At 33.4% G+C, this 24107-nt stretch overlaps 4 protein-coding genes across 12 annotated transcripts; 2 read left to right on the forward strand and 2 right to left on the reverse strand.

The window, feature by feature from the left end:
* Positions 1–599: 599 nt before the first annotated feature.
* Positions 600–9522, reverse strand: LOC25492666 (uncharacterized). Of its 4 annotated transcripts, none has more exons than XM_013600843.3 (14): positions 9341–9522; positions 7609–8251; positions 7110–7147; positions 6651–7026; positions 5700–5737; positions 5241–5616; positions 4355–4392; positions 3892–4267; positions 3526–3563; positions 3069–3441; positions 2191–2228; positions 1908–2106; positions 1239–1342; positions 600–1013 (listed from the first exon to the last, which is right to left on the reverse strand). In XM_013600843.3, the coding sequence occupies exons 2-13, from the start codon at positions 8158–8160 to the stop codon at positions 1340–1342; spliced, it is 2445 nt and encodes an 814-aa protein (XP_013456297.1). In that variant the 5' UTR covers positions 8161–8251; positions 9341–9522; the 3' UTR covers positions 600–1013; positions 1239–1339. The 4 variants fall into 4 exon arrangements, with proteins under 4 accessions (XP_013456297.1, XP_024637511.1, XP_013456298.1 ...); XM_024781743.2 differs by having other exon boundaries at positions 7576–8242; positions 9341–9521; XM_013600844.3 differs by having other exon boundaries at positions 7576–8251; positions 9341–9521.
* A 1493-nt stretch (positions 9523–11015) lies between these two features.
* LOC25492667 (calmodulin-like protein 3) lies at positions 11016–12046 on the forward strand. Its single transcript, XM_013600845.3, has one exon. It carries the CDS (start codon positions 11315–11317, stop codon positions 11765–11767), a length of 453 nt encoding a protein of 150 aa, XP_013456299.1. The 5' UTR covers positions 11016–11314; the 3' UTR covers positions 11768–12046.
* A 227-nt stretch (positions 12047–12273) lies between these two features.
* On the reverse strand, positions 12274–18257 carry LOC25492669 (protein FAR1-RELATED SEQUENCE 7). 6 transcript variants are annotated; one of them, XM_013600849.3, is made up of 4 exons: positions 15514–15763; positions 14368–14930; positions 13538–13744; positions 12274–12979 (listed from the first exon to the last, which is right to left on the reverse strand). In XM_013600849.3, the coding sequence occupies exons 1-3, from the start codon at positions 15518–15520 to the stop codon at positions 13541–13543; spliced, it is 774 nt and encodes a 257-aa protein (XP_013456303.1). In that variant the 5' UTR covers positions 15521–15763; the 3' UTR covers positions 12274–12979; positions 13538–13540. The 6 variants fall into 6 exon arrangements, with proteins under 6 accessions (XP_013456303.1, XP_039688738.1, XP_024637685.1 ...); XM_039832804.1 differs by lacking the exons at positions 12274–12979; positions 15514–15763 and adding exons at positions 15770–15781; positions 18110–18218 and having other exon boundaries at positions 13126–13744; XM_024781917.2 differs by lacking the exons at positions 12274–12979; positions 15514–15763 and adding an exon at positions 18110–18257 and having other exon boundaries at positions 13126–13744.
* Positions 18258–18411: 154 nt separating this feature from the next.
* LOC25492670 (uncharacterized CRM domain-containing protein At3g25440, chloroplastic) lies at positions 18412–21652 on the forward strand. Its single transcript, XM_013600853.3, has 4 exons — positions 18412–18548; positions 18984–19323; positions 20231–20632; positions 21020–21652. The coding sequence occupies exons 1-4, from the start codon at positions 18460–18462 to the stop codon at positions 21473–21475; spliced, it is 1287 nt and encodes a 428-aa protein (XP_013456307.1). The 5' UTR covers positions 18412–18459; the 3' UTR covers positions 21476–21652.
* Positions 21653–24107: the final 2455 nt, after the last annotated feature.

Consider the following 24107-nt stretch of genomic DNA (forward strand, 5'->3'; position numbering starts at 1 on the left):
GTTCTCGATCAAAATCTTTCCAAGTTATGAACAACTAACTAGTGGTGGCGGTGGTATGTTGAGCTATGTTTTAGAGACGATGATGATGATGAATAAGAAGTTGATATGATTAAATCTGGATTTACAGAACACGGTAATAGAGGATGGAGATGATTGATGAATACAATAATGTTGTGCTTCTGGGTTTTTCAACCCCTCATGTTCATAGAAACCCAGTTTTATACCCATAACAAGATGATGAATTGTACTCCCTGCTGTCCTTTATATAAGAAATTTTTCAAAAAAAGTTTTGGTTCTATATTTAAGAAAAAAGTCACAACTTTAAAGTGTAAATGACTTTTGTAGCCCTTATTTAATGTTAGTCTTTTTAGTATTAGTGAGTATTTTTAATACTTCACAAATTTTCATAAGGGTATATTTGTAAAACATTCAAAAAATTGCCATAATTAATTATTGTCTTGATTTTGATGTTTTTTTGGTTTTTCTTCTTATATTAAAGACCGGAGGGTGTAAATAACCTCCGATGATTGGAGGGGAGGTTTGGCGATGGTGGGTTCTAGATAAATTTTTGCGTCAATTCCAAAAACAAGAATAAGTTCTTTGTACAGAAAAAAAAAAAAAGTGCATTTATTGAACAAGAATAAGATCCTCAATGAGTCTTAGCTTAGTTACAAAACAAGTTATGTACATAAGCCATCCAGGAAATTTGAATTCAATTGCTGCTTGTTTCAATGCTCAAATTCAATTCTATTATATTCCAAATATGCCGACATCAAGCTAAGTAAATTCAATGATTCGTAAGCTCATCCATATAAATATACAATCCGAAATAGTGTCTTGAAGGTTTACAAATAAATACATAACAATAATTTTATAATTTCTAAATACCAAAACTAGAAAGAACAATATAGCTCATTCTTTGACTGTTTAACTGAAATCTACCTGAAAAGACTACCTTGCTTTGTATTACTGTGGGTGTAAGTTATAACTCTTCTCCAAATGAATAATGATACCTGCAACCAATTAACATGATTAGAAGCAGAGCAACAATGATGAAAGCCTCATTTCTCATAAAGTGTGTTTGATTACATAATCATTTAATAAAAAAAATTTAAAAAAAAAAAAAGTAAAAAGTAAAAAACAAACAACAAAAAAAAAATGTGAATCGTGATGAGAACAGTTATTTGATTTATCCTACTAAATGTTTAAAGAATATTGGACCAGAGAGTTGTTCATACCTACTAAATGTCATGGTTCCATATTGGAACAGTGGATTATATTTTCATTGAAAAATCTGGAACTTAATGCCTTGAAATGGCGCACAAAGCACTTCATGAACTCACTGGACAACAAAAACAAACAGTAAAAAGAACATGGAAGAATCAAACACAAACGCAATTGAAGTTATTAGCTTTCAACAAAAAATAACATCTAAAGTAAAAGCATACGGCATGCAAGCCAGCTGCCAGAACTACCTTTTTGTATGTATGCAAGGGAAACAGTAAATAAAGTAGCTTTTGCAGGATTCAGTAAACAAAGAGAGAAGCTATAAGGGAACAGAGAAAATTTGACTCTAAATCAATATGGCAATGAGGTTGTATGTTTGTGTTAAAAAATATCAATCGTTCCACATCATTTGGGAACATTAGAAGGTTTTTTGAGTAACAATAATTAGAAAACTATTCAGTAGAAGTTTTAACTTTTAACATTTTGAAGTATAAAATGCATAATGAAGGGAAATTCAAAGATCTACATCCTATTAAAATATCTAGTACCAATTTTCAGATGTTAATCTGTTCATCATGTTATTTAAGACATTGAATGCTATGATCAAATTGAATAAACATGTTTGCCTTTCAGGTTTTATATCATATAATTTCCCTTCAATGCCAAAATAGTCAAAGCACCTTGGATATTAGCCTCGGGGATCTTCTACCCAGGACAGCAGTTTTCGTCATGCTTCTTGACATTCTTGTAGTAGGTTTACCACAGGAACCTTGAATCTCAGAGTAGCTATTTTTCCTCTTTTTGAGAAGTTTGGTTTTGGAAACCTGATCATCAGAATCTAGGCTAGACTTCTTATGTGGATCATCGAATTGGGAGTATCTGAAATGAAAGTATAAATATGATCAAAGCAGTTGCATAAAAGCTAGAAAAACACATGAAATTGTTACTATCGAGAGTAATTACCCTAGACGCTCCTTTCCATCAACAACCTTGACCACCTCCTGCCAAAATTTGAATGTTTTTTAATATTATAGTTAAGTGAGTACATAAAAAAAAAGATACATTGTGCACATGAGAACAACAACATGAGAAGTCGAAAAGGATCACCTAAACTTGTTATGTCGCAAATATTTAAATAGTAATCAATAATGTCTTATCATCCTCTTCAACACATCACAAACATGAAAAGTGCAAATTGTTTTCATGGTGTCACAGTGGGTTAAAACAAACTACAACTCTAAACATGAATGAAGGACAGCAACACTAGAAAAGCTACCTATGTAAACAACCAATTAAGAACAAAGTAATACAACAGCACACAAATACTGACCATACTACAATGAAAAATACACCAATTCAGTTGATAAGAACCTAAATTGAATGACAGATTTTTAAATCTGAATCATTTGAGAAAGCAGGATCATTTAGGGAGCAGCATTTAGTAATAATAATATCAATTGTGTGATGATAAGAATCAGTATCATTAACATATCTTTTCCCAAGCTAGTACATTTCAAATTCTTCAATAGTTGATAGCATATATATTTTAGCAAGTACTGTTCATATGCAAAGCGGACAATCCAAACCTTAATACATTAGCAGCACATTTCATCAACTTACAGCACAATATCCTTCATTATCCAAAATTTCATCTATAAAATAAAGTATTCATACTAGCACCAAATCATAAACGTTGGAATTGGAATAACTCAGCCGCATCAAATCTAATTAACATTTTTATGCCCAGAGAAAAAGAGGGAAATATGAAATTTCTTCTAAATGAGAAGAGAAAAATGGAAAGTTGTTGTATACATCTCATAGGCTAAAGAAAAGCACCATACCCATTCTTCAGTTTCTGAAAGGTAATTGTTTCCATCAGTAACAAAATTAATCTCACTTGAGTTGAGTAGCCTGTCCTGTTCCATTTCAGAAGTGTTCTTTGGATTACTTAAATCCAGAGATCCATCATTGTCACAGGATGAAACCAATGGATATTTATGACAACTTGCAACTTCCGAATTTTGTAATTCCGGAGAACAACTAGGCAGGACTGCAGCAGTTTTCGTCATGCTTCTTAAAATTCTTGTAGAAGGTGTACTTGAACCTTGAATCTCAGAGTATCTATTTTCCCTCTTTTTGCGAAGTTCTGTTTTTGAAACCTGATCATCAGAATCTAGGCAAGACTTATTAAGAGGGTCAACGAATTGGGAGCATCTGAAAGCAAAGTATAAATATGATCAAAATAGCTGGCATAAAAACTAGAAAACACTGCAAATTGTTACTAACAAGAGTAATTACCGCGAACGCGTCCTTCCCTCAACAATCTTGGCCGCCTCCTGCATAATATGGAAGGCTTTAATATTATAGTTAAGTGATTACATAAAAAAAATTATAAAAAAAGAAAAAAAGAAATAAAAATTATGCACATGCGAACAAGAGAGGTCAAAAAGGATCACCCAAACGTGATAGGAGGCAAATATTAAAATAGTGATCAATAATGTCTTATCATCTTCAATACATCACAAACATGAAAAGTGCAAATTGTTTTTAATGGGAGTGTTAACGTGGGTTAAAACAATCTACAGCTCCAAACAATGAGAAGGAAAAAATGAAAAGGTGTTGCATACATCTCAAAGGCTCAAAGGCTAGAGAAAAGCACCATACCCATTCTTCAGGTTGTGACGTGTAATTGTTCCTATCAGTAACAATATTAATCTCACTTGAGTTGAGTAGCCCATGCTGTTCCATTTCAGAAGTGTTCTTTGGTTCACTTAAATCCAGGGATCCATCATTGTCACAGGGTGAAACCAATGCATGTTTATGACAACTTACAACTTCTGAATTTTGTAATTCCAGAGAACTACTAGGCAGGACCGCAGCAGCAGTTTTTGTCATGCTTCTTAAAATTCGTGTAGCAGGTGTACTTGAACCTTGAATCTCAGAGTATCTGTTTTCCCTCTTTATGTGAAGTTCCGATTTTGAAACCTGATCATCAGAATCTAGGCTAGACTTCTTAAGTGGGTCATCCAATTGGGAGCATCTGAAAGAAAAGTATAAATATGATCAAAGCAGTAGCATAAAAGCTAGGAAAACACTGGAAATTGTTGTAACCAACAAGAGTAATTACCCTGGACGCTTCCTTCCATCAACAACCTTGGCCGCCTCCTGCAAAAAATGGAATGTTTTAATATTATAGCTAAGTGATTACCTAAAAAATATAGATACATTATGCACATGCGAACAACATGAAAAGTCAAAAGGGATCACCCAAACTTGTTATGTGGCAAATATTTAAATAGTAATCAATAATGTCATATCATCTACTTCAACACATCACAAACATGAAACGTACAAATTGTTTTCATGGGAGTGTTACAGTGGGTTAAAACAATCTACAACGTCAAGCATGAAGGACAGCAAAATTTGAAAAGCTGCATATGTAAACAACCTATAAAGAACAACATAATACAATACCACACAAATACTGACCATATTACAATGAAAAACATATCAATTCAGTTGATAAGAACCTAAATCAAATGACAAATTTTTAAATCCGTATTGATTGAGAAAGCAGGATGATCACTTAGGCAACAACATTTAGTAATAATATGAATTGTGTAATGATGAGAAACATTGCCATTAACATTTTTTCCCAATGCTAGTAGATTTCACATTCTTGAATAGTTAAAAGCATATATATTTTAGCATGTACTGTTCATACGCAAATCTGTATAATGCCAAGCTTAACGCATTAGCAACACATATGACAGATAAATTTCTTCAACTTACAGCAAAATATCCTTCATCATCAAAAACTTAATCTATAAAATATGATATCTATACTAGCCACAAATTGTAAAGTTGGAATTGGAATAACTCAGCCACATCAAATCTGAAGACCATTTTGATGCCCAGAGAAAAAGAGGGGAATATGAAATTTCTTCTAAATGAGAAAAAAAAAAGTAGAAAGGCGTTGCATACATCTCAAAGGCTAGAAAAAAGCACCATACCCGTTCTTCAGGTTGTGATGAGTAATTATTCCCATCAATAACGAAATTAATCTCACTTGAGTTGAGTAGCCCATCATGTTCCATTTCAGAAGTTTTCTTTCGTTCACTGAAATCCAGGGATCCATCATTGTCACAGGGTGAAACCAATGCATGTTTTTGACAATTTGCAACATCCGAATTTTGTAATTCCGGAGAGCTACTAGGCAGGACCGTAACAACAGTTTTCGACCTGCTTCTTAAAATTCTTGTGGCAGGCGTACTTGAACCTTGAATCTTGGAGTATCTGTTTTTTCTCTTTTTGCGATGCTCTGTTTTTGAAACCTGATCATCAGAATCTAGGCTAGACTTCGTAAGTGGGTCATCAAACTGAGAGCATCTGAAAACAAAGTAAAAATATGATCAAAATAGATGCATAAAAGTTAGAAAACACTGCAAATTGTTACTAACAGGAGTAATTACCGTGAACGCATTCTTCCATCAACAATCTTGGCCACCTCCTGCAAAAAATGGAATGATTTAATATTATAGCTAAGTGATTACCTAAAAAATATAGATACATTATGCACATGCGAACAACATGAAAAGTCAAAAGGGATCACCCAAACTTGTTATGTGGCAAATATTTAAATAGTAATCAATAATGTCATATCATCTACTTCAACACATCACAAACATGAAACGTACGAATTGTTTTCATCGGAAAGTTACAGTGGGTTAAAACAATCTACAACTTCAAACATGAAGGATGGCAAAATTTGAAAAGCTACCTATGTAAGCAACCAGTAAAGAACAACATAATAAAAAAACACACAAATACTGACCATACTACAATGAATAATATATCAATTCAGTTTATAAGAACCTAAGTCAAATGATATATTTTTGAATCCGAATTAGTTGAGAAAGCAGGATAATTTAGGCAACAGCATTTAGTAATAATATCAATGGTGGGACCCCTTCCCGGACCCTGCGTATGCATGAGCTTTAGTGCACCGGGTTGCCCTTTATCAATTGTGTAATGATGAGAAGCATTATCATTAACATTTCTTTTCCTGTGCTAGTAAATTTCAAATTCTTCACTAGTTTATAGCATATATATTTTAGCAAGTACTGTTCATATGCAAATCTGTATAATGCAAAGCTGAATGCATTAGCAACACATATGACAGATAAATTTCTTCAATTTACAGAAAAATATCCTTCATTATCGAAAATTCCATCTATAAAATACAATACTTATACTAGCACCAAATTGTAAAGTTGGAATTCGAATGACTCAGCCACATTAAATATAATGAACATTTTTATTGTATGAGAAAAAGAGGGAAATATGAAAAATTTTCTAAATGAGAAGGAAAAAAAATGAAGAAGTGTTGCATACATATCAGAGGCTAGAGAAAAGTACAATACCCATTCTTCAGTTTGTGACGGGTAATCGTTCTTATCAGTAACTTTATTAATCTCACTTGACTTGAGCAGCCCGTACTGTTCCATTTCGCAAGTGTTCTTTGGAGCCTTTAAATCCAGGGTTTCATTATTGTCACAGGGTGAAACTGATGCATATTTATGACAACATGCGGCTTCCGAATTTTGTAATTCCACAGAACTACTGGGCAGGATCATAACAGCAGTTTTCTTCATGCTTCTTAAAATTCTTGTGGCAAGTGTACTTGAACCTTGAATATCGGAGTATCTGTTTCTCTTCTTTTTGCGAAGTTCTGTTTTGGAAACGTGAACATCAGAATCTAGGCTAGACTTCTTAAGTCGGTCATCTAATCGGGAGCATCTGAAAGCAAAGTATAAATATGATCAGAGCAGCTGCCTGAAAGCTAGAAAACACTGCAATTTGTTACTAACAAAGGTAATTACCGCGAATGCATCTTTCCATTAACAATTTTGGCCGCCTCCTGCGAAAAAATTCAATACTTTTTATTATAGTCAAGTGATTACATTATGCACATGAGAACATTAACATAAGAAGTTGAAAAGGATCATCCAAACTTGTAAGGTGGAAAATATTTAATTAATAATATGTCTTATTATCTTCAACCCATCACAAACATGAAAAGTACAAATTGTTTTCACGAGAGTGTACTGTGGGTTAAAACAATCTACAGCTCTAAAGATAAAGAACCATAAAATCTGAAGAGCTACCGATGTAAACAACCGATTAAGAACAACAACAACATATTACAAAAACACACAGATAGTGATCAAACTACAATGAAAAATATCCCAATTCAGTTGATAAAAACCTAAATCAAATGAAAGATTTTTAAATCTGAATTATTTCAGAAAGCAGACTCATTTAGGCAACAGAATTTAGTAATAATACCACAGAGCTACTTAATGAAGCTCCCGCACACACCAGACCAGGGTTCACAATGCAAGAACCATTTGGAAGACCACAATTCCCAGAACATTGATTATCAGGCTTTGAATGTTGAAGCTCCAGCTTGCCGCGATCAGAAATGGTGCATGGGATTACCGAATACGACATTAGAGGTCTTTCACCATTTTTTTGTTGAAATAACTCTGTAACACCTTTGGTCAATTTCAACCCTGAGGACGAAGATTTGGCCTGTCCATCACGGTCGAAAATTTGACAATAATCTGTATTCCACAGGAAGGGAGGTTTCTCTCGTAATTCCAAGAGATCTTGCCGAAAACTTCGAGATTTGTTTACATTCACGTTGTCACTTACGCGGACCTCATTTTTAAACTTATTAGTCCAATCTGATGGGGACGAAGTTAAATCAACTTGAAGATTAACTCCCTCATCTGACCAGACATAGAACTCAAAAGACGAGCGAGGGAACTCGGTAACGGCTTTTATTGACTGAACAATATCATTCTCCGCCAAAGGCGCACTTGCTTCTACAGCTCTGCCATTATTTTGGCGCGCTTTTTTATTTCTCATTTTATTTTTAGCTGAATTAATGTCAAAGAGGGAACCGGTACTCCTTCAAAGCCCCTTTGATACACTGCAAAGGTAAAGCCTCCTGCAGGTTCTGAACATGATACGCGTTACAAAGGATTGTTTGTTTGTACAAAGAAAACAATAACACAGCCAAAATCCATATTATCTACTCTTTCCTTAAGCACAAACAATGCACATAAATGTACAATAACTAGAACAATATGCTAAGTTCAAACCACATTCTATATTTTTATTTGTTTTCTAGCTTTTAAAAATAGGATGATGGACATTTAAATGTACATATGGATGGATATATACTATTATCTGAAAAATTTTAAAAAAAAAATCATACAACCTAATTTAGAGTAATTTATATAACAAATTATACTCCCTCCGTCCCATAATAACTGAGTCATTTGCAACAAAAAAAAAAAGTGTCCCAAAATAACTGAGCCATTTCACTTTTGGCTCAATTAATCCGGGACGGAGGGAGTAATATAATTTGAAAATAAAAGAAATCGGTTCAAATTTAGTAGCAATAGTACATTGGCTTCTCTGTATCTAGAAGCTTGTTGAGTTAGGTCATTATTAGCTTCCTCGTTTTCCTTTCTTGGGATTAGGAGTGTACTGGTGTCAACAAATCAATGTCCAGCACCAACACTACACCGACACATATGGTTATATTGAATTATGTCATTTTCTAAAATTATTATTGGTATCGATTTATCAGCGTCTGTGTCCATGCTTCATAGGTTGTAACTAACTATTAACTATACAACCATTCGAGGGGATTGGGTAGCTCATCTGGTTTGAGCTAAGGGAAAAAGAGTTGGAGGTAGTGGGTTCAAACCCGGCGGAAGGAGTAAAAATTAATCTAACTACTAACATTTGCCAAAACCTAAAATCAAAGCCTCATTCATATCCTTAATCAATAATAGCAACTAGGTTTTGTAAGTACAGAAAAAAAGGAAAAACAAAACAAAAATGCAATAAAAAAAAAAACAGATAGATATTGGCTTATGCACATAAATATGTAATAATTAGAATAATACGTTATGTGTAATCCATATTTAAATCTACATTTAAGGAGGAAATTGGTGATTTAGTTGTAAATCTTAAGAATTACTACGATGCAGATTGAAGTTGTTGAAATGCGATAGAAGAGAGAAGCGATAGCTACCTGATAGTAAGGGGAAATGTTGGTGGGAAGAAGAAGCAGTGCGAGGGTTTTGACGAATTCCGAGTTAGTTGAAACCCACACTCACTCACTCACTCACTCACTGAGTGTGAGTGATGAATTGAAGAAATTGAATGACCCAAACCCAAACCCAACGCCAACGGGGTTGGTTGTGTGCTGTACTGTAGTAAAATTGATAGATTGTATTCCTTTTAATTTTTCAATAGTTGGATTTATTTTTTATTTTTTTAAAAGAGATAAATGATATTTCTACATTCAAATTAATAAAGAATATTGTAACAAAAATAAACTATATCATACAATTATATATTTAATTTGTGAACAAATTAAAAGTACACATGCTAATGACATACAACGGTAAAATATATATATAATAATAATATGATAAAAATTAAAGTTGTTGAAATTCATACATGGATTTGCAACTTTAACGTCTAAATTACTAATTAAATATGTAATTGACTTAAGTTGATTTTTCAATAAGTAAGGTGAAATGTAATAAAAGGTGATGAAGCTAGAATTACTTGAAAGGATAAATAACACGAAAAATAAAGTGTAAAGAAAGCAGCGACAAATATATTTTTATGAATCTTATTTTGATAATTTTTGTCGTTGACAAAACTCTACGTAGTTATATAGATTAAAGTGTTAAGACAGAAAAATAAATTTATCAACGTGTGATAATTTTTTGGCTTTCATATTTTCTACTAATAATTTTCACAAATTAACTCATTTGACTAGCTAAATCAACATTAGTTAAACATAAAAATACATTAACTTATATAAATGTTATGCATGGTTAAAGGATCAATATCATCTACCGAGAGGGAGAGTAGAAGTATAAGTGTAGGGAGGATAAAATTTCTATCGTATTATTTTATGGTGTGTTCAATGTTAAAACACATACCCCATAGATAAAACTCATTTTGATAGATTTATTTGTCTGCATCAAAAGTCTTATTTAACAAATTCAACAACGTAAATTATATCTTAAATGCATCGAGATAACATCTAAATTACACCACTTGGATTGACATGGTGATATTTAGATGTTATTTTGATGCATTTAAGATATAATTTACGCTGTTGAATTTGTTAAATAAGACTTTTGATCGCAGACAAATAAATCTATCAAAATGAGTTTCATCTATGAGGTATGTGTTTTAACATTGGACATACCATAAAATAATACGATAGAAATTTTACTCTACACTATACTTCTACTCTCACTCTCAGTTATATAAAAAACTAAAAAAGACAATGTTAATTTTGATGAATTAGATTTTTTTTTTTTTTTTTGAAGAAGTTAAATTAGTCATCAAAATTAACATTATTTTTTTTAGTTTTTTATACAAGATCGTGACTTCGTTGTTATAAACAAACATGTGTCTAATTGCGGTATTGAGTTTTGAAACATTTTTTTTATAGTACATGATTCAATGATTATTTGATACAAATATGATTATCTACACTAATAGATTAGGACTAAGAATAAAACTTGGGTCCAATGTGTAAGCATTTTTTAAGACAAAAAACCAATTTGACACGAAAATATAATGACATCTTTAGACACGTTTGTATAATTTAAGTTAAACATAACCCGTTTTTTCCAGTTAACCATCCACTACTTTTGAATTAACTCCTTTGTATATTTATCTAATCTTAACTTGTATATTTCTTTCTTTAGATTCCATCCCAAAAAACCAGTTAGCCATAACAAGAAAAAGAAAAGCTACAAGCACCACAAATGCCACCTCTATTCCTAAGGATCCATATTCACTCCTTTGTTTACGTTATTACAACCTCCTAGTTTTCATTTCTCATTTGTTTTGTCTTGTCTTTGTCCCAAACAAGCTGAAACCCCTCCTCCTCCTCTAACCAAACCAAATCACCAAAACTCCTCCTTCACCTTGTTCTTCAATTCAACAAATTAAACAATCAATCACAACGCGAAAAATGGATCCAAATGAGCTAAAGCGTGTATTCCAAATGTTCGATAGGAATGGGGACGGTAGAATAACAAAGAAAGAATTAACGGATTCTTTGGAGAATTTAGGAATCTTCATACCTGACAAGGAGTTAACACAAATGATCGAGAAGATTGATGTCAATGGAGACGGTTGCGTGGATTTAGACGAGTTTGGTGAGTTATATCAATCCATCATGGACGAAAAAGATGAAGAGGAAGACATGAGGGAAGCTTTCAATGTCTTTGATCAAAATGGTGACGGTTTTATAACCGTCGAGGAACTGAGAGTGGTTTTGTCATCTCTTGGTCTTAAACAAGGAAGAACCGTTGAGGAATGTAAGAGGATGATTATGAAGGTGGATGTTGATGGTGATGGTATGGTTAATTATAAGGAGTTTAAGCAAATGATGAAAGGAGGAGGTTTCAGTGCTCTTGGTTAATTCTATTTCATTGCCCATTTTAGCCTAGCCTAGCTATCTATATATATTTATTTATTCATGTTATATGTAATGTATTGTAACAAAATGCAAGCAATGGTAATTCAATTCATTCATTTCCCATCTTTTGTGTGTACAACATAAGATAAGATGAGATTTGTGTTTTTCTTTTTCTTTTTATGGGACAAGATAGAGATAGGGTGTTTTTTTCTTTTCTTTTTTTTCCACTTTGTTAGGCTTGGTTAACTATTTGATCATTTCATTTCAACTTTGGTGTCTCCATTTTTTGTTGTTTTGATGTTACATTCTGTAAAGTATTTTGGGTGGTGGAACGTTGTAAAATGTTCTTAATGTCTTTGGCTTCATTTCTTGCATAAAACTCCATGCATGCAAACTGTTATTAAGTCTCTGGGTTTTTTATGAAATGACTCGAACACTAGTAGAAAAATAAAATAAAATAAAATGCGCCAGGTGCACAAAATTGACAAACTAAATAGGCGAAGGTATAATTGAAATTAATGGCAGGGGAATATATTACAAAGCTTCTCATCAGCTCAGCAAACAGAAAAAGAAAACATGGTGGTGAGATATGGATTCTCTACCGTTGCGAAATCACACATTTGACACGGTTGCATAATACAGTCAAATCAAGATCAGATAATCATGTTCCAACTATACAAAGTCAAAATATGAACCATGAACCATCTAATCTTAATCAAAAGGTTTAGATCAATCATCGCGCTATTTCATGAATGCAGAAAATTCAAACCCGTAGAGGCTTCGAACCTACAAATAGTACAAAAACCACCAGCATGATATATATTGCTCTGGGCAAATGTCACAATATGCGCCTGGTCCATCTGGACTGATATTCCAGTTACATGTGATTTGGGTCGGACAGATATTATTCTGACTCATCATGAAATATTTCGACGCATTTCTTTCTTTCTGTACTCAAAGCAGTAGCAATGATACCGAGTCCCGACAAATACTTGGAAAATCAGGTGAAATTCCAAACGGAGTTTTGGCAAACAGAGAAGAGAGAATTTTCAACTTCTTCGACCATAGTTTGGAGCCAAAGACAGTTACAGCTAGTGAACTTTTGGAGATGTCAAGCATATTGTATAAATCAAATAATATCTAGACTGCATCCAAACTCAGTTTTGCTGGCTCCAAATGGTGTGCCAAAACATGCACCTAGTTGCTTGATATATACTGCAGGAGATTAAAGTATAGATAATGTTGTATAATGAAGACAGCCAATGAAGTTGTATACTGACTACAAGTAACCAATACAAAAACTCCATCGATAAAAGTTCAGATTTTAGCGGTGAAAAAGATACCAACACCCAGGCACGGCATTCTGAAACAGTCTCATTCCATACAAAATAGATCATCAATAGTTATTTTGAAACTATACAAAAGGGGCAAGCTTGGATAAAATGTTACAAAATCAGCTATGGAATAATTAAGCGCTGTCAAGGTATTTGAATGCCTTTTATGTGTTATCACAATTGTTAGCACCAACTTCATATGAATAGACTCAAAGGACCTATACATTCGATTGAAAATAGTTTCTGCTACTAAACTACAATTTGACGTCATAAATAAAAAGCAATGCAATGAATACCATTGTATCATATTGATGCTAAAAGCAGAAACCTATGTCAGCAGTTATTAGATATTATTGCACACCTCATCTTGGAGCATTTTTTAACATTGACAGTAGATTCAATAATAATAACTAAAAAAGTAGATAATTGAAAGGTGAACCTATCAATGATTATGTTCTTCTTCTTCTTTAGGTTCCATCTCCTTCACACTGTCTACTATACGCTGCATTTTCCTTGAGAGACCCACATTATGCTCCTCGATATAATCAAATATCACTTCAAGTTGTCTTTTATATGTCACAGATCGCTTTTTCTCTATTGCCAACTGCTGAGATAGTTCGCGGATTTTATCATGTTCGTTCTGAGACTGACATAGAAACAAACGAGGTAAGTAGGGGGAAAAAAATAAACTGAAAAGAGAACAGAATAGAATAATTATAAATCACACAAGTTCGTCACATGCAGAAAGTGCCGTAAAAGTAATTTCTAAGTTGCAATTTCTCTCGTGGAAAGGATAAGGTGGCCAATATAACTACATAACAAGAATGATCTATTTTCCTATAATACCTTTAACTACTTATTATCTCATTCTACCTATCTATCTCTCTGCGATAAATACTTGAGAGTATTATCGACAAAACAATAGTTAATTCTGCATTGAACTTGGAAAACGACAAATAAATAAGATTTGTTTCTTACAAAAACGAAAATTAAAAATGAATGGATGAAGTATTATATAAGGTGAAAAAAGACAGAAGCTTCATTCACAATTTTGCTAAAATGTGTGAAAGAACCAATATTATCCTAAAAACTTCATTCTGAAATGGTCTTAAATTATCTAATCCTTAAACTAATACCATTCATTCTCAATCTATCAAGCATAAAGTAACAATGACAATCAACGGAATAAACCATTACAATATATACGAGAATCAATGAACTATTATAATTTATACAATTCTTCGGTAGTGAAAAAGCATAGAAACTGACCGGATAAATTTCAAACATATCCCTTCTACTACTTCCAGGATTCAAGGGATGCGTGTGCTCCTTTACAAACTTCGTAATAACCCATTTACCAGAATTAATTTTCCTCATCATAATCATTGCCCTGCAACCAACCCTTGTTTCTGCCCTTTGCCTCACAATCTTTTCACGCTTGTCAGGCATTCTGTAACCCTCTTTGTTGCAAACAAGAGCCCGTCCAATAGCAGTTCCGTCTTTCCTTGATCGTGAGAGCTTGCTTACGCGTATGATGAATCCAACCTCGGCTGCGTATGCATTGTAAAATGCATGCGCTGCTGCTTCCGACTCGAACTCCTGACCCACATAGGGCTCCTCAGCAGATGCGCCCGGTAGTGTGGGAACTGCAGCAGGTATTATTAACCCTCCTCCAGATGAATCTTGAGCCACGTTATCATCTTGGTCTTGTTTGTAAGTTGGTTCAGCAGAACTTTCTTCTTCTATGTATTCATCAGGTATGCTACCAGCTTCAACCATGGCACCATCCCTTACTGTATCGCCGTTAACAGAGTCATCAATCTCAAACTCCACTGCAACAACAAAACATCTGCTATAAGATTTTCAGTGTTCATGTGATATATTCTACAGAACAGTCTACAAAATTGATCGATAACCTAAGAAGCCAGATACATAGAACGATACAAATATGGGAATTTTTTATAAATCAAGATGTGCCGCCCATGACCAAGATACGTTAACAAACATATATGCAGGGGCGGATCTGGGATTGTCTCTTTGGTGTGGCTAAATTTTATTCACATCAAAAGTTTTAAATCACTATATTGGACTCAATCATGAAACACATTGTAAAAGTTTAGGATTTGCTTCATCAAACTTTTTATTTAACCCTTTTCAATTCAAATATAGTCAATTAAAGGAAATAAGAAAGTAATTCATAGGTAAGAAATATTTTATCAAATGATTTTATAAAGAAAGTTGTTAATTTTTTTTGTTGGTGAAAAAAAGTTATTAATTTAATATAATTAGAGAATTTTTTAAATCAATTTAGCATTATTTACTTAATTAATACTGGGCCTTTATGAATAAAAGAGCTCAAACTAATAAATTGGGCCTAAAGTAGCCCAATCCTGCTCAATATTACAGAACCCTAACATTTCATTCAGCTGCTCCCTGCCTCTTACGGCAACAACACTGCTCATCTTCTTTCCACTTTCAGAAAATCCACAAACAGTGGGATTAGGATGTTTGCACAAAATCAGCAGCAACATTGCTCTTCTTCTCCTTGTTTACTCTTTTGTAGAGATACACTCAAAAATTTGGAAATTCTAAAATATCAACTATAAGGTATAACATGAAGAAAAAAAAATGGAGGAAAATCTGGTGCGGCAATAGCCACACAGTGCCTTACACAGATCCGCCCCTGCATATATGATGTAACGAAACACAATTAAAATGGCAAAAAATTATACTTAAAAAGTCACTATCAATGATATGTTGTATCTGAATGGTAAAAAGTTATACTAAAAAGTCACTACAAATGACATGTCGTACCTGAATAGTAAAAAATAATATTAAAAAGTCACTATAAATGACATGTCATATCTGAATGACAATTATATCTTAAGTAGGTAAGACGTATTGAAGATGCATATTGCATCGGAGAAAATATTTTTAAAAAAGAATAAAACAAATTATTAGATGCTTTTCGGGAATGTATCGAGAAGTATCGGGCACGTGTCAGATATCGATACTTTCCAATTTGGAGTATCAAAGCTTTATATTCCATAACTCGCGTATTGAAATCTATGTAGTCGTGGTGGGATAGCGGGTAGCGGTATGGCCGCTACGTCACAAGTTTAGGGAAACAATACAAGAAACTCATCATACACATAAAAGCTAAAAATATAGAAGAACACAGCATTTAAGACATATTCATAACGAATAATCAAAGTTAATTGCTATCAATATTCAAACCCAATATAAATCAAATAAGTTTTAGAGCCTTCAAGATTTAAAACAACTCATCTAAGCATTTAAAATAAACAAGGGTGAAATGACCAAAAAGTTCAGAATTTTATAGGACATTGACTGTATCGGCCACTACAACCGCAACTGGTCACTATCAGTGGGACTACATCTGCTGCAGAAATCCGCAATGCAATTAGGTATCGCGTAGCGCCCAAGGGCCACTATTGGCTACATAGCTTGAAATCAAATGAAAGAGATATCATGTCAATAAATATAGTCCTAATCCCAAAATTCATATTATTTTTTAGTTTATGCAAAATGTTTACTTTCAAAGGGGACTACAATGAGGACATGGTTTACAAAGAAGTTTAGAAAAGCAAACAATGACAATAGAATTCACAACACAACAACCAAAATAAAATGCACTCCCAATAATAAACAAAACAAAGCCTTTGGATCACCAATGATTTGTCAAATACAATCCTCCAAACAATCAAAATAGATTACAAAAGTAAAAGTAAAACATAACCCGAAATCAGGAAGAGTATCTCGGCTTATCTCGGTTTATTTAGGAAGAATTTACTTAAAGCTTATCTCAGCTTATATCATAAAATGGCTTACAGATATAGCTTATGGTTGGTTTGAAGTTTTTTTCTCCTAGACAGCTTATGGAAACAATTTATACCGAGTTTATACTCGTCCTGTTATTGGTTTCCATTCATCCCAAATTCTATTTTTACGATAAAAACAAAAGTTGAGAAAACAAACGCTTTTCAATGTGTATATCCAAATGCAAAGAACGTGTAATGTAAAACATTTAATTAAGCAGTTTATCCATCTGCTCCTATATAAAAATAAATTTTGCTTTCTCGCTCCTCCAAATAAGTAAAATGAGAGGACTAAAGCTCCACATTTTTTGGACTAAAACTCGTTAATCATTAATCACAAAATGAAGATAACCGATGCATACATTAGATGCCATTACTGCAATGTAAAAGTAAGAGTTTCTGAATTACATGGTCACAAACATGACCATAATTTGTCCTGCCATAAACAACGGAGAAAAAAAGGATCGACAACTCAACAATTATGGAACATGATATGTTTACTTATCTCCTAAAACAAGCATTCCAAATTTTATACTATGTTAAGTTTCTACATGTCCTGTAACTTGTTGCCCATCAAATCATAAAAAGTACTAAAGTCAATAATATATTTACATCACTAAAACAATTAAAAAACAACAATCAACTCAACAACGTGTCCCTTTGTTTTCGTGGTTGATCAATGTCGAACGCGTGCCAAGATTGAAGCTACGGTTTGTAACTTCTCTAAAAGCTCAAAAGGACAGACACCATGCATCTAAAAGGTATGCACTTGTGCAACAAATGTATCAAGTCAAGAAAAGCCTAAGTTCAGATCATGTCAACATTAACAAATCCAACATATCCTTCTTCACCAACAGAACAAAACATGTAACATAGATAATATATAATGTGTTATCTTAAATATTAAAAAAACATGACATGCATACTTCTATCATAAAATAAAACAACACCACAAACATAAAAGTAAAAAACAACAACACAACATCAAGCTTCAATTTTGAGTTACTTTCTCAATACCCTTTGAATTTAATTGTAGAAACGTAAAGAAAGAAGATTCAAAATCACAAGAAAAGAAAAAACCCTAAAATACAAAAATGAATCAAAATCTCAATAGAATTTCCACTCAAGACAATAAAAGAATTAATAGAAATGAAAAAGTAAAAAAAACTCACTGAAAAAATCGATGGTGAAACTAGAAACCTTCCTCTGAATATTTTTTGATTCTATGATAAGTGCTTTTCAGAGAGAAACACCAGAATACAAAGAAAGATATTTAGGTGCGGTAACGTACATACAGTTCCCAAGTGTCCCTCTTGCGTGTCAAAATCCTATTGATTTTCATCATCTGAAAAAGTCAACATTTTTCATTGGCCCAATACTTTCTTGCCACGTGTTCTACCAGATGGATCCTATTTGTACCCGAAATATAACCCACCCGATCCAATACGGGTGGTGCACCAGAACAACACAACAACACAAACATTAGTCACAACACTGTTCAAGTTTTTCTTCATCTCTTACCATGGCAACTACGTTGTTCCGCACTATTCGTAGAGCTTCCACTGTATTCAAATCCTCGTATGCTGCTACCTCGTTTTTGGTCCCTCCCAGGTTCTTTCTCATTCCTCTGACTACAACATGTTTTATTGGTTATGGTTAATTAATAACTCAAAAACTAAATTTTTATGATTGTTATGAATACTAGTATATTGTATCAACTAAATTGGGTTAGCTTTATTTCCTTGGTGCTGATTTTTGGTTATTGAAAGTTGAAGACTTTGATTCTCTAAAGCACTGACACTACAAAGACACGGACACGACAATGACATGTTGACAGCAATAGCAATAGTAATTTAAGAAAATGACATAATTAAATGTTATCACATGTGTCAGTATAGTGTTGGTGTCGGATACGGACACATGTCGGACACTGAACACCCTCTTTTGATATGAAATGTCGATGTTGCAAAGCATTGAACTGACATTTAAAATTAATTGTAATGTTTTTTATGTTTGTGTTCTAATTCCTGTGTGTATGTGTTCTAGGTTAGTTGGGAGGGGTCAAATATATTCTTTTGATTGTTCATTGAGGCATTGTGTGCCTTTTGAGAAGAAATGTTTTTGGTGGGGTTTGAGAGAGATGAGTTATGGGAAGGTTAATCTTGTGATAAAGGATGGGAAGACAAAGTTCGAGACTCATGAGGTTGAGGCTCCAAGGAAAGATAAGTGGAAGACTAAGAAGAGGTTGAAGATGCAGAGGAAAAGAGAGAAGGAGAAGAGGAAAGCGGCGAATAGGAGAGATCCACGTCGACTTGGTGTTAAAGGGAAGAAGAAAAAGCAGAAGTTTGCTAATCCTGAAGAGAGGATTAAGTTCAAGATTAACAATGTAAGCATTGCCATTTGATTCTATGTTTGCCTTTTCCATACTATGCACCTATGAAACACATGCAAACATCGAACATGACACTGGTAGTGACACATAGACATCAGTGGTAATTTAAGAAAATGAATGATCGAATATAACCACATGTGTCGGTATTAGACATTGACACGTCTTGTACACCGACACGCTTTTAATTTGAAGTATCGGCGTTACATAGGTGTCAACCATTTTGCAGCGTAGCCCTCCTTCATTTGTTTAATTCAAATGATTTTTGTTTGCTCGTTTTGATATATGTTGGTCTTGTGAATGGTTAAGTGTGTGCTTGGATAAGTGCTTGACAAACGAACTTGAATTTGCAAAATTGATTTGTTTAAAATTAAGTTGTTATTAAGTGCTTTATGTTCTCTAATGACAAGCTCATTCAAAACTCAAGTGTACATTTTTTTCAACTTGATGCAAAAGCTTTATTTTCTCGCTCTAGCCAAAGTATCAAACTGAGATTTGAAGGCAAAATCTGTTTTTACTCAAAGTAATCAAACATCTAATAACCATGCTTGATAGAAGGCAAAATCAATATTGACACTACATCATGAATCTAAATACACACTAATGTTCAGTTTGAATTTGCTTCTGATTTATAGCAGCTTCTCGATTAAATTAAGTTTGTGATTCTTCACTTACCAAAAAGTCTCAAAGCTTATAGAATTTATGGAGAAGTTAAATGAAAGCGTTTTTGAAAAATGAGATGCAGAAGCTAGTTTCAGCTTATATGAGTAGCTGTATTTTAAATAACTCACTATTGTAAAATTCTTTAATTTTTCTCCTCTCAAGTGCTCATTGAGAAAATCATGAAATGCTTATTTGCCTAGACATTGTACTAAACTTTACATGACTCTGATATTAACCCCAGGCCAGAGTCAAAGAAGCGTTGCTTATTGAACGGCTCAAACGATATGAAGTTGCTAAGGCTCAGGGTCCGGAGGTAAAACCAGACGGTTTGACAGGGGAGGAACGACATTATCTGAAGAAAATGGCTCAGAAGAGTTCTAATTATCTACAAGTTGGCAGAAGAGGATTATTTGGAGGGGTTATTCTCAATATGCATATGCATTGGAAGAAACATGAGACTGTTAAGTGCATATGCAAGCCTTGTAAACCTGGTCAAGTACACGAGTATGCGCAAGAACTTGCCAGATTGAGTGGCGGTATTCCAATTCACATCATAGGCGATGACACTATAATATTTTATCGTGGAAAGAATTACATGCAACCTGAGGTTATGTCGCCGATAGATACATTGTCGAAGAAAAAGGTGTGTTTCTGTGCCTTTTTTTATCTAAAACTCATCATTAGTTTGTTTTTTTTATCATATCATTTAAAAAGAATTGGAAATGCAACTCAATTTTTTGACAGTGTTGTTAAATAGCGGATAAAGCAATGCTATAGCGTAGCAGAATTTGAACAGATCGCTATTGTTTAATGATACGATATGTAATACAAAATGTTGTCAAATAGCAGTTATAGCGGTGATATAGCACTCTTACGTAGCAGAATTTGAATAAACTTCTATTTTCTACAATTGACAATGCTGTTTTTTGGAGGGACATGCTTTTTCAATGATTTGTGAATTGGTTGTTGCTAATATAACACTCAGATGGGTCAAATAACTTTCTTTTTTAATTCTCTTCTTTTCTCACAGGCACTTGAAAAATCCAAGTATGAGCAATCGCTCGAGTCAGTGAGGCGTTTCATTGCTATCGCGGAGAAAGAATTGGAGCTATATCATAGACACGTTGCACTTTATGGCGACCCTAGCAACCGCAATCCTTTGTCTATACTCGACGGTCCAATTGGAAGCTCCATGGAAAAGAGGAATCATGATAAAAAGAACCTTGATTCAAGTAGCTATTATCTTTCAGAGACAGAATCAGATTCCTCACAGACGGAGCTATCAGAATCTGAAGATAACTTTGAAAATGGGAACTTGTCAATGAGTGAATCAGATTCTGAAGATAGCATGTTAGGTTCGGATGATGATCAAGAAAGAGAAGTATATTTAACTAAAATGCAAGATGAAAGTGTATGCTCAACCACAGGTCCATCATCAATGTCTAAGCATACCCACCATTTTATGAATCAACATTTGTTATCTTAACAAATTCCCATCACTAGAGATTAGAGGTTAATTATATATTGTTCAAAGTTGCCTTGTGTAAACCAAAGCCAAATAGTACATAGAAAAATGCCTTGAATGAATTGAAAATTTGTTTATAGAAGGGGAATTTTTGTTGAGTCTTGTTGTCTTTTATAAAGTAGATGCAACTTTACATGACGTGCCTGACCCCAGCACTGCAAATCACGGATCGCAGAAACTACCAGTTTGATCAAATTTCACTGTTCTATTTCAATGAACTATATACTAAGTAGTGGAAAGCGGAACAACGATTTGTTCAAATTTCGCTATGCTATAACGCAGTTAAATCCGCAATTTGACATCAAGACCCAACTCTTGTTAAGTGTTTGTTAGTTTGTTTATTGATGATGTGGTATGGGTAAAAAATCATGATTGAGGACATGCATGGCCCTTGTTTGTGTTTGCTTTTGATATAATCAAAGACACGTTGCTAAAGGGACCCAAAGGATGAAATACCTGAAAGTAGAAATAGAATAAAACCTCAAAATGATTCTAATTCCAAATGCCATGGTTTATAATACTAATGGATTTATGGTGAATGATTATGAATGATGTTGATAGCTCAACTGATGATTTCATTACACGTTAACTTAACACCAAAAGCATTTAACGGTCTCTCTTGTAGAAGGTTGTTCCATTATAAATTATAGACAACAGATAAATTGTCCATTTTAATAATAATGTCATCTTAGTGCGGCATCAATATCAATATTATCATAATCTCCTAGATTGTACCACTAGTTGATGCAAAGGATTATATTGTTGAATACCTCGTGATATGAGTGCGGTTTCTTTTTGTCAAGATGTATAATGATTGAAATATAATTTTTAAGTACGAAATTTGGGGTCTAAATTTCGACGTTGTTTCTACAACTGAGTTATGTTCATGGGACCAAATACGATTTATATTGATCAAAACAATCATAACCTTCTAGACTATTGCATGTTGGTTTAGACAAGGGCACAACTTTCTCGCTCTGAACACATCTAGTTAAAAAAATCGCTAATTTTGTTTGTTTGAAAGTGCCCTTCCCATTTAGAAGTACATGGCGTTTTTTTTTTTTTTTTTTTTTATCTTCGTGAGCTTAGATCAGTTAGTAAAGACAATATATAATATATGTAAGGTCGGGGGTTCGAACCCTGACCACCACCAAAAAAACATGGCGTTTTTAATGGTGTCCTCCCAGTTATTGCATTTTGACGTTCTTTCAGCATTAACTAGGCCTTGACCCGCACCCCTCCTCCAAAACTATAGCTTCTCTCAAGTACATGAACTTCCAAACAACACTTTAAGTTGAGTAAAAAAAACAACACTTAAGTGCATGTTTTAATCTCTTCATATTTTTGGTCTTTTAATAATCTTGAGTGTTAGGAATATAAAATATGGTGGTTATTGTTGTTGTAGTAAATACTTTGTGTTTTTTCAAAACAAAAATTTAGTGAGCTTTCCTTTCATTAATAATTTTGATCGAGTTCAATTCCTCTTTCAATTTTTTTTCCCTAGATCCTATCATAAAATGTTATCACAACCTAGATGAGGTTGGTCTAAGAGGTGAGTATCCATGGGTAGATCAAGGACATGACTCACAAGCTGGTCAGCAACCGGTTTGTCTGTCTATAAATGTGTGTGATTGTGATCCGTCAACCTTTTATTATAATGCGATTGATGAGGGAGACACTTGAAAAATAAGAATGAGTTGAATGACACCTCTTGGTAACCAGAAACATTGCAATAAGCAAATTTGATTCAAAAGAAAAGCTGATAACTTGTGTCCCAAACAAGTTCAAGAACATAGTATATTCTCCAAAGTTCAAACATAGACCGAACATGACCCCAAATTCAACATAACCATGAGTAGTAAATGGTTCTACAATACTTTGAGGACACTGATTGTAGTAAATACTAAATATATATGTTTGATTAAACTTTTAAAATTGATTATGGAGGTGTAGGAATGATTCTCACATGTTTGGTTGTTTTGGGTAGAATTGATTTTGCTTCCAAAATTGATTTGATTTAAAGCTATTATTTGTAGTTTTTGCATATAAAATTGATTTTTAGACAAATTTATAGTTCTACATTTTTTACATGAATATATCTAAACACAAATAAGTTACTTTACATTCAACTTATATTTCTATTCAAAAACAATTTTACATAATCAATTCACTCAAAATCAATTTTAACAACCACAAAACCAAAAATATTAAAAGTTTAGATCATCAAAAGTGATGAGTGTGACTCTAATCTTGAAAGGGGAGGCTGGTGGTCCGGATATTCATATATAAAAAACTGCACCGTTCACGTGCACCTTTTCTTTCTTCAAAGGCACGTCATCTACATTTAGCATATTAAGGTTTGTAATAAATTGTACTAAAATCTAAACTAAACCATGTTGGCAACACTAAAAATATGTTTGTATTTTTTGAAGTGGAGATATTTTTGTTTTATTTTCCGAATATAACTTGAGTTTTAGTCATGATTTTATTTAAAAATAATAAGAAAAAGGCATCTAAATTACTAATAAGTATCATCCCTAAACAATCTATTCACCAACTATTTGCCCAGTTCAATTATCCTCAATGTTCAAAA

This window comes from Medicago truncatula, chromosome 4 (genome assembly GCF_003473485.1).
Source record: "Medicago truncatula cultivar Jemalong A17 chromosome 4, MtrunA17r5.0-ANR, whole genome shotgun sequence".
In the NCBI taxonomy this organism is placed as follows: Eukaryota; Viridiplantae; Streptophyta; class Magnoliopsida; order Fabales; family Fabaceae; genus Medicago; species Medicago truncatula.

Coding starts and splice junctions, on each gene's coding strand:
- LOC25492666 (XM_024781743.2), bottom strand. CDS start 8,160: ATGAGAAATAAAAAAGCGCGCCAAAATAATGGCAGAGCTGTAGAAGCA. Junction 5,617..5,699: donor GATGGAAGAATGCGTTCACG/GTAATTACTCCT, acceptor CTTTGTTTTCAG/ATGCTCTCAGTTTGATGACC. Junction 3,442..3,525: donor GAGGGAAGGACGCGTTCGCG/GTAATTACTCTT, acceptor CTTTGCTTTCAG/ATGCTCCCAATTCGTTGACC.
- LOC25492667 (XM_013600845.3), top strand. CDS start 11,315: ATGGATCCAAATGAGCTAAAGCGTGTATTCCAAATGTTCGATAGGAAT.
- LOC25492669 (XM_013600849.3), bottom strand. Junction 13,745..14,367: donor ATATGTTTGAAATTTATCCG/GTCAGTTTCTAT, acceptor TTTCTATGTCAG/TCTCAGAACGAACATGATAA.
- LOC25492670 (XM_013600853.3), top strand. CDS start 18,460: ATGGCAACTACGTTGTTCCGCACTATTCGTAGAGCTTCCACTGTATTC. Junction 19,324..20,230: donor TTAAGTTCAAGATTAACAAT/GTAAGCATTGCC, acceptor TATTAACCCCAG/GCCAGAGTCAAAGAAGCGTT. Junction 20,633..21,019: donor ATACATTGTCGAAGAAAAAG/GTGTGTTTCTGT, acceptor CTTTTCTCACAG/GCACTTGAAAAATCCAAGTA.